This window comes from Suricata suricatta, chromosome 5, assembly GCF_006229205.1.
Source record: "Suricata suricatta isolate VVHF042 chromosome 5, meerkat_22Aug2017_6uvM2_HiC, whole genome shotgun sequence".
Taxonomy (NCBI): domain Eukaryota; kingdom Metazoa; phylum Chordata; class Mammalia; order Carnivora; family Herpestidae; genus Suricata; species Suricata suricatta.
Genome location: NC_043704.1, coordinates 76602755 through 76613352, shown reverse-complemented (window position 1 = coordinate 76613352; position 10598 = coordinate 76602755). Strand labels below are relative to the sequence as shown.

General features: G+C 38.1%; 1 protein-coding gene across 1 annotated transcript; it reads right to left on the bottom strand.

Annotated features, from left to right (window-relative positions):
- Positions 1 to 2524: 2524 nt before the first annotated feature.
- GMNC (geminin coiled-coil domain containing) lies at positions 2525 to 8738 on the bottom strand. The gene is made up of 5 exons (XM_029938734.1): positions 8703 to 8738; positions 8421 to 8595; positions 6210 to 6298; positions 4729 to 4845; positions 2525 to 3145 (listed from the first exon to the last, which is right to left on the bottom strand). Exons 1-5 carry the CDS (start codon positions 8736 to 8738, stop codon positions 2525 to 2527), a joined length of 1038 nt encoding a protein of 345 aa, XP_029794594.1.
- Between the last annotated feature and the right edge of the window lie 1860 nt (positions 8739 to 10598).

Sequence of the window (10598 nt, the reverse complement as noted above, 5' to 3'; positions counted from 1 at the left end):
ATATAAATATATTTATCACAATCACAAAGGTATTTAGTTTTTATTTCTCATTTGACATTAATAAAATATTAACTGTGGTTTACTGATGTGGCATGGTAAAACCATAAAAGTTAGAAAGTCTACTCATGTGAGAGAAATTTCCAGTTTCTCAAACATCAACAAAATAATTTTTTATACATAATACAATTAAATATCAAATGTCTGTAGATATGGGTAGAAGAAGATGTGGTAACTTTCCTTCATTCATGGAATAAGTCAAAGCAAGTTACTGTAATTTATCACAAGTGTGCTGTAATGTCTTTAAACCAGGCTAGGTTTCATTTTAAAATTATTACATTTTATGCAGCTCTTTTTTATTGACCAAATGCAACCTTCTAAGCCTGGGTGTTTACTCATGGTACGTACCACATGATAAGGCACACAAAAGTGCAAAATAAATATTTGTTGACTAATCAGTTTTGTTTTACAGCTTGATCACTTAGACTTTTAAAGTAGTTATGTTGCTTTCTTGATTTCTAGTGTTAAACTTCACTCAATTTTAATTCTTTAATTTTAATTCTTAAATTTGTTATTTTAAAAAGATAAATTTCACTCACCAAGGGCACAGATACTGCACTGTAAAAGGCACTTCTTTGTTTTTGTTTTGTTTTGTTTTTAGAAAATAGAATGTGTTCTATCTCTTCCTAAGTCATGAAAATACTCTGGAGAATAATATTATTTAGTGTCTTAGATTCTCTTTTATGGATTATAAGGAAAACAAGGTGGTAACAAAACTTTATGAAATAGATTACTGGCTCACAATCACAAAAACACACCAAAAATCAAACAACAACAAAAGTCATGTCTCAGTGACAATTCTAAACGGCACACTCATGTTCTTAGGCACTGATGGTACAACATGATTTAGTGAGATGTGGAAAACAGAAAAACAGGAAAGAGGTTCAACATGATGGATTTTATTACTAACTGTAGTTTTCTCCAAAAAAATGTAGGTGCACATCTCTGACTGTAAATTATTCTGGGAAGGATAGAGAGCTTGAGGGGAACTAGCATGAGCATTAAGAATATATAAGTTTTTATTTAGAAAAGGAAATCTTTGACATCAAAATTTGCATTAAATGTATGCATACTTATTTAAAAATTAATATGTTTCTATTTGTTAGATGTGAGTTACTCTCACTGAATTAACCTGCAAAATGGGCTCATACCAGAGGAATACTGTGATGGGAGCAATGGTTTCTTGTATGAACTACAAATGATTCACATTTAAAAAAAAATTGTATGTAAAGCTTACCCAATATATGTATAGTGTCAATAAAAATGAAAAGAATAGTGAGTTAGGATGGCAGTGTTGGAGTAAAACTGATGAACCCAGCCTCAATTTCTAGAATGTTAGTGATTAGCTCATCCAGCATCTATACTATGCAGCCAGGAAAACGGACTCTTCACACTTGGGAAGTAGGTTTCTCAATATCATAGCAGAAAAGTGGCTCAAAGTCTCATGAGAGTGGCCACAAGGTCTAACTTGCTCACACTTTGTCACCATGCATAGCACAGGGCCTGCTACATGGTAGAAGTATTCTGTAAACATTTTGTGTGGGCCAATGAGTGAAAAAAATGATTATATGAATGAGTGAATGAATGAGAAAGACAATGGAAGACCTGGGCTAGACTATACTTCCAGGAATAGAAGTTTGACAGCATTTAGGCAATTAGGATGATGACTTGTTGTTACCAAACATCCCTCAAATGTGTTCTTGTTTGAGCCATGTTGGTTAAAGAAGCAATGCCAGGTGCCTATAGACTAAGCTCATGTACCGTGGCACATTTTGAAGTCATTTTAATTCTCTTAAATCTTTTAATTTATCAGCAGTATTTCTTATTCAGTAGAGGTACAGCTCTCTGAAGAGCCTCTTTATCAACTCTAGCACAGTACACTAAACTTACTGAACTGCACTACACATAACACTGCTCACATCTACATTATGTCTTCAGGAATGATGATGGGCAAAGACACTTCCTTCTACCCCACGCCAGCTATCTGAACACTCAATAACAGGCACTTGGAGCAATAACAGCATTCACTCTAGAGGCAGTTTTCAGAAATAAAGAGAAGCAAGAGAGGGATAAAAGGGAGAGCGTAGAGGCTATGAACATTTAAGCTGCTTGATGAAAGAAGAAAAGCTGTCCAACTTGTTATAATTGGAAGAGCACACGCAGGCCTCAAAGAAGTATTCAGGCAATTGGAAAATACCTTTTCAAGTACAGGGTGAAGGGAAGAAGTCAACAGCAGGTGTTGGTATGTAAACAAGTCAAATTTAGGTGAAAGGAGAGTAGGCATGTTTCATCATGGATTCTTGGAAACTGTTCTATGCGGATTTCAGTGGGTCATTGAGATTGACATTTCAAGTGGCAGGAGACAGTCTGGGCAATAGCTTCGATATTCTAACTAGCCAGATTCAAGTGCAAGAGAGGTCTTCGTAAACAGAGTTGATGGCAGTCTTTTGTGATAGAACAGGGGTCACTAAGACTGCTTCGGGACCCAGGTGAACTTCCAGCCTCCCTCCTCATCTCGACAAACAAAGGCTTGTCCCTGGTGGAAGGAGTGAGTTTTCACATTACAGTGAGGGCTCAGGGATGTGGAAAAGGCCATCTCTGTCTTATTGGGGGACACATCAGAAGAATAGTAAGGATGAGTTTGCAGCTCCCCTGGTGCATCTGAAAGTTGAGAAAGTAAGTGGAAATCTTCCGCATGCCTGGTAGTGCTATGTGAGGGGGTTGTTCGGTCACCTCCATAGTCAATTGGCAGGTCTTCCCTGGGGATATTTTCATAATTGACTGCATTATCCAGAAACTGAGGAAATGTGCCGGCAATTCTTCTGGGATGAGAGGAGAGGGCACTGTAGTTAGCTGATAAAGTGTCATCAATGGTATTGAAGTCCTTTAATCCAAGTGTTTGAAGAACCCAAGGATCCACAGGGGGCCCCGGCTGTTCTTCACAGTTAGCAAATTCACTGGAGAGGTTTCTCTTGGCAGTTTTATGATGGGGGATTTCAGGAAGAAAATATCTTTGCTCTTTAGGTTTCCTCTTTCCCTTCCTGAATGTTCCACATGCTCTGGAGAACTCATCTGATGACAGTAATTTCTAGAGAAGTAGTATTTGAAAATATACAGTCTGGTAGTCAATGAAGACCATTTTCTTTACTGTTGTCTAATTAAAACTCCTTCAAATATTTGCTAGTCACCTTACCTTAGAAAACTTGATTAAAACTCTATTCTCTTTCTCTCTCTCTCCTATACACACACATACACACACACACACACACACACACACACACACGTGATTGGATTAACTTCTGTTTCTAAATTAAAATCTATAAAGACAAGTTACCACCTGGAAACCACAATTCATCTTCTATTACCAATCATTTAAAAGTTGAAAGAAAAAATAATGTTTTTAAATTTTCAACTCAGGGAAGTAATTATTATAATAATGACAATAGTAGCAACTATCATGCATTGAACACTGGCTACATGCATAATATCATTTTATATAGGTACTATTAAAATCTTTAGGGAGGAAACTGAGGTGCAGGCATATTAGTGACTTGCTAAGGATCGTGCAGCCTAGATTAAATCAAAGCCATGTGAATCTAGACAGAGCAACTGAATGAAAAAGTAGTTAACACTGCTTCTTCTTGTTCTGTTAACTTTCGTAACACTTTCGTTTGATATGTATTATTCTACATCTTGAACATTTGGGGAAAATGAGAGTAAAACCCTGCCTACGCAATATCATTTACTAATTTCATAAATGTCTTTTTTGTTTTGTTTTGTTTACAAAATGGTGGCTAGACAAAGGAGCCCGTGCTAATAACTGTGAGATGTGCTCCGTTTCTTAACAAAGCTAATTGGATTGTAAAGAAGTCAGATATGGTATCCTTTCTTCTCTGAACTGTTATGTTCAGAAAAACTTGATAAGGAGCATCATCAATTTAAATTAAATAATATGAAATAATGTAGCTTGTCTAGAAGCAATGTGAAGATTGATGACAGAAGCAATAATTATAACAGAATGGCAAAAAGGCAACAAAAATATAAAACCCAAAGAAAGAAAGAACAGAAAGAGACTATGGGCAAGCTGTTTGTCCTCAAGTTAGATATAGTCCATTTTAGAAGTAAAATAAAAATAGCCCTATTCATTTAAGATAACATAATTGGTGATAAATAACTGCCACTCAAGAAATCTGAGCTCCAGCCATATTCATAACATTTTAGAGCTGGGGAGATTGTTAAATGATCTTTTCAGCCAAACATATCCAGATGAAGGTAACTGAGGCTAAGTGAGAGAGCGATTTACTGAAAGTCAATCTGATAATTAGAAGAACCGAGTGTCTTTCAGATCTGATTCCCACTACAGTGTTCCATCCGTTTAGCTCTGTCTTGATTAACCTCTGTTGTCTTAGTAATTCCCTCGACTGGCTTGATTCTTAAGCAACTTCTGCTGTAATATATGGCTAACATCTGCAGTCTAGATAATTTCAAAAAATGATTCATAAAAATTCTTGTGAAAGTGATAGATTTCTTTCAGAAAACTCCATCTAACCTAGAAATGCATTTGAAGCCATGCTGTTCAGAACACCTTCTACAATTAATTAAGCAGTTTTGCCCAAATAGTCTCCATTCTCAAATCACTGCTGTGGTTTTATAAAGGGGATAGTTACACACCTTGGCCTTTTCTTCAAGACATTTAACCAAAGCAGAATTCAGGTATTGTCTAAGATGATTATTCTCTTCGTGTAACCTAGCAAGTTCTTCTTCCTTCTGCACCAGAGTATCTTGGAGCTGCAAAAAACATACAATGGTGAAGGCTGATCTACTATATTGACTTTGTAACCTTATAATAATGCCACTGATGCTTAACCTGCTTAAACTTGATTGTTATTTTATTTGCTTTACAAACTCAACCTCTGGGAGCCCTTATCCTCTAATGCCTAAATTCAATCTACACCCACCTACCACCTGATTGTTCAGTTTTGTGCTCTGAACTTCTTATGCGTTGCAAAGTGTTTGAGGAGATTATATGACTTTTAAGATTGCAACCACAAGGGAATTGGGAAGGTATGTAGGAAAATGAGCTGCGTGCAACTGTTTAAATATAGAAAAAGGTATTTAGAAAGGTTTCATTGGACTCCTTCCTTGCATATTAAGAAAAGAAGAAAAACAAGGGGGTGGCTTTTCTCATCCTCAGGTTGATCTGTTTGTATATCCACTAGATCAAATTACTCTCTCAGGAACAACAACAAATAAAACATAAAAATGAAGCAATCTTTGCAAAAAGTTTCTAATCATCATCCCTCTCCAAGTGATGAGCTATGTGTATGCTTTAAAAATACTATCACACTCAACATATCATTTGGTCTTTCCAACAGTCCTCTGAGGAAGGCACATAAATATTTCAGTTCCATAGGTATGGAAAGAGGATTCAAGAGGTCATAAGACTAAAATGTATGCAGTCAGGTCCTGACTACAGGGACCCCTAGAGGGTATTGGTTACTGTTGTTGACTTTGTTGTTTTTGTTTTCTTCCCTGTGACCCTGATCTTCCTGTCCACCTCTGTGGACATCCACCCACTTTGGATCTACATTGCAACATATGAATTTAACAAGGGAAAAGAAGCAAGGTAATATTAAGGGGTGATATTAAGAATAAACTGCATGCTAAGTGAAATGAATCAGACTGAGAGACAAATACCATATAATTTTACTCATATGTGGAATCTAAAAAAACAAAATGAATAAGCCAACACGAGGCGAATCCTATAAATTGAGAGAATCAACTGATGGCTCCAGGGGGAAGGGGGTCGGGGGAGGGGCAACATGGGTGCCGTGTAGTGGCAGATAAAGGCTTCTAGTTCTGACATGCATTAGTCACGGGAATAAAAGGCACAGCATAGGGACAGTTAATGATATTGTAGTGGCGTGACAGTAGCGTATCTGTATGGTGACAGATGGTAACCACCTTTGTAGTGAGCACAGCATAATGTATAGAGAAGCTTAATCACTATGTTGTACACCCGAAACTAATGTAACAATGAGAGTCAACTATACTCAAAGAAGTTTAAAAATAAAATAGAAGTGGGGGAAATAAGAATGGACTGAATGGAACATGTTCTGTCTGGTCTCAGTATTCTGATGGTCTACACATACCTGCTTGTTTCTGTAGAGCTGAGAGGAAAGCTGAGCCTCTTCCCACGAACATGAGTTAGGAACAGGGAAATTGGAGTCACTGGATGATTCTATGTGAAAATACGAAATGGATAACTGAGAAGACGCACTTGGGGTCTTTGTGTAATACAGAGATCACGGAGGGATTTCAGACAGTTTTAATGGATCCAATTACCTTTTTAAAAATAGCTATTGCCTCCTCACAGGAAACAAAACATTTAAAGCTTCTAGAAGAGATATGCATGCTATCAGAGACAAATATTTATAGATTATATGCCAAAATGGCTAAAGGGATGCATTTTGAGGAGGCAAGAGGTTACATTTTTTTTCCTAATATATAAACTCCTGCTGGCTAAACGTATAAAACCCATCCCATTTGCATTATTAATTCACTCAAATATTTATTGATCCTTTCCCCACTAGGCATAACATTGCAATTCCACCATGTTTTCCATGTTTCTATCTTATTTTTTTAAGGTTTAGCACTTGCTAAGATAGTGTTTGGCTCTAGAATCAACTCCTATTTTTGATCCTGTCATTTTCATCCCCCAGATGAAAATCTTGGCCTGTTTGCTTATCTGTTAAAACTGATGGAGAATATTTATTCAGAATTATATGTGGTGGCCCGGTCTACTTGAAAATAATTTGGACTTTGCTTCTCTGAAGACCTTGATGGAAATCTCAAAACAGTACCCGGAATTCACGTATTTCAAATGTCATCATTTGTGTGCCTTTTAAGCTTTTATAAAGAGGGTTTTTTTCATATTTGATAGCAAACTATACCTACCAGTAAAAACTATGTTAGTGCATGTTCATTGGGTTACTTTTATTTTATTTTCCTCATCTAGTACAGTTTTGACCCTTACTCATCTCTACAGAAACTGAAATATTACTGAAATATTTTTGACTAAAGCAAAATGATGAGTAAGAGACAGGAATAAAATTGTACACAGTCAACAGTCTGGTTTCATATTCTTGGGCATTCTGTCTTCTCTATTGTCTGTGGTAGAAAGCCAATACTGAACAATGCCCTTCCTGACATATAAGTATGTTTCAGTATTTTTGGGTTTTTTGTTTGTTTCTCAAATTAAAAAAAAAATATGGCAGAACCAGGAGTACAGATATTTAATTGTGAAGTGTCTACAAGTTTTTCTAGAAACCAGATTGCCAATACAGAAATTTCTTTAATATTTATAAAAACTATTTACTCAGCCCTCAATGAAAATTAATACATGAATTTCCATCAATGTTATCTTCCCCTCCAAAATTGAAGTCTTCTTTGAGCAAAAAGGAATCATTGTTTTTTTCCACCTATAAGACACAGTTCAACTCTAAGAAAGAGAACAGACAGAGAGAAAACTGAAAGTTGACGGCAGGAGGTGGGTGGGGGATGGGCTAAATGGGTGATGGGTATTAAGGAGGGCCCTTGTTGAGAGCATTGGATGTTATGTGTAAGTGATGAATCACTAAATCCTACTCCCCAAAACAATATTACACTATATGTTAACTAAATAGAACTTAAATAAAAATTTTAAAAAAACAATAAACAAAACCATGACCCGGTTAAAAAGAAAAACCAAAAGAAAAAAACATACATTTGGTCAAGAACTTTGAAAAAAAAATAGCCATTCATTTTGGAGACAGAGGAAAGAGTACCGAGATAAATTATTTTGAAAGATAATTGTTCTGATTTCACTTTCATTTTTTAATAAACTTTTTTAAATAAACATGGTATGGATACAAAAAAGAGACACTGCTCATAAAACTTCCTTGTGAAATAAAAGGGTATGTTAGTATTTTTCCTTGCTTCTCTCTTATACTCAGGGAAACTTTCCTGAACTCCAGAAGAAATGCTCAAATTGGCATCTTGACTACAAAAGCATCCCACTAATATTGTTTATAGATCTTTGATTCAAAAGCAAATTCCCTCAGTGGGTCAGAAATCTCCAAGAACTATAAAGTGTGGGGAGAAATACACCTCATCCAGGGGGCAAAGGGAAGAACATCATTTTTAGTATTTGATAAGTACAGAAAAGCAGGTTATTTAGGGTATAAAACACAGGAGACTTTGGGCTTTCTTTGACTTCCCATACCATTCCTTCTTCTACAGAGTTCTAGCCCATGATGCTTTGCAACTATGGGTGCTGGAAAAGGGCTTCAGACCTACCCAGAAATTAGAAGAGCAGAACTTACCCTGTGCCTGTGGTGCTTGTTGGGGCTCTCTGTTGTCCAGGAGACCAGCAGCCCAGAAAGAGACCCAAGTCTCCGTGGAAACGTCAACACTAGATTCTGACGTTGTAGTGGAATACGGGCAATTATAGCTCTGGCCTCCTACAAAGTACTGGTCTTGGCAAGGCAGAACAGTGTTCTGTGAAATTCAGTATGAGGGATCAGGTTGGGGAGGGGAGGGTCCCAGGAGATGGAATGATTGGGATTTGGAGGGGGGTAAGGGTGGGAGAGAGAGGCACAAATTACATGCAGTGAATCAAAAACAGTGCAGGTGTTAAGCATAGATCCCAGATTAATTCAAGTGGTTGAAATATATTTACTAAAAGGAAATCAGCTCCTTGGTTCACCCAGTAGTTTCCTTAGGCCCTCTCCACAAAGAACAGGCTACTATTGGATGGTCCGAATTTGTAAATATCCAGGAGTATTCTCTGTTGCCATGACTAAGTCATCTAACAGCCTATCCAGGATCTAAGTAAAAGGAATTCTACTTAATGATTGAAAGACATAAGAACTATTTGGCTCTCTCTAGCAATACCTTAATTATATTTCTAATAACCTTAAAAGAAAAGAGCCCAGAATGCTAAGGCGGAAAAGGCCTGAACGTGACATATAAGGAAATCCCCTTATTTTAGCTTCTTAGTTTTTAAATTATGAATTTGCTCCATCCCTTCCTTCCTCCTTTCCCTGGCTTTAAACGCTGCTGGATCCTATGGTGGTCCAAATTGTTTGAGATGGATGTATAGATATATAGATGCATTCCAGAGATAACTAAACACATTTTGCTCCTAACTCCAAGCACAGGCACATACATATAGTCACTCCATGTAAACATATCATTAAAGCTGACACACGTTAGTCAGCAGAGACAGCAGGCTCTAGCTCTCTCCAGCACTAGGTCTCAGTGCCCTTCCAAAGTTATCTTGCCACTGCTAACTGCCTGGCATGCATTCTCCACTGTATTCTGAGCCAGCGAACACCCTCCTGCCCCCGACAACTCAAACTTCAAACACACAGTCCTTCCAAATGTCCAAGCAGGGGCAGGTATGCAGCCTTCCTGGGTTAATTTGTACAACAGCCCATTCTCAATTATTTGTCAATGTTTAATCAGGTAAAAGTCATTCATTTTAGCAGAGTCTAGCTTTGTACAAACTCGTTTTGACCACTGCAAGTCTACAAATAAGAATGAAGAGAGAGAAGGAGAGAGAGAGAGAGAGAGAGAGAGAGAGAGAGAGAATTAAGTTAATTAAGTCACAATGTATTAATATTCTCAGTAAGATAAGTTTTGAAAAAGTCCAGTCTTGAAGCAAATCCAGCTTGGGCAATCCAGACCAAATAAACTCAGCCAAAAGTTTATCAAGGACTATTTTCTTTTATTCTAAAAGCATGTTTGTCGGCTCTTTCCCTGAGGTTATTATTGGAAACAGCACTGAACTATTATGCAATTGACACCTGAGAAGAAAACAAATCTTAAATACCCTTGGACTAGCTCAAATCCAAATGTCTGCAAATATGTGCATAATCTAGAGGAAGAGGTGGAATGAAAAGTGAGTGCAGGTGAAGAGGGGAAGAAAGGAGACAGTACAGAGAGTAGAAATAACACAAGAGGGTAAAAGGATGAGAGAGATGGGGAATGAAGGAATGAGGGAGCAGAGAGAGAGAAGAAGATAGGGGCGAAGAAGAAGTAGATGGGGCAGCAGAGAACACCACTTTTTAATGGGCAGGTAGCAGAGAAATCTTGCATCCAAGGTGGCAGAAATTCTAAATGCAAAGCTTACCAGCTCTCAGAGCCCCCACGTTTGCCCAAAGCATTTAAACCCCAGGTACTCACTTACCATCTTGCAGTGGAAGAAGGCGCTGCAGAAACTGAGCCCTCAATTTTTCGGTAAAGCCTGTAGGAGCTTTAAATGGGACTGAGGGGAGGAGCTAGGAGAGGCGAGTTCTAATCTGCGGGAGCTCCCGCTGACGCCGGGGACTCCCGGCGAGCGCCGCCCTCTGATTTGGTGCGAGGCTGTCAAACTGGTGACGTGGTTGAGGAGACCTCAAGTCCAAGTCTCTGGCACTCACGGCGACCGCCGCGCGGGGACCCGAGACCGGCCGAGGCGCCCAGCGTCCCGGTGCGCTGCGCGGCTTCGAAACCCGCGC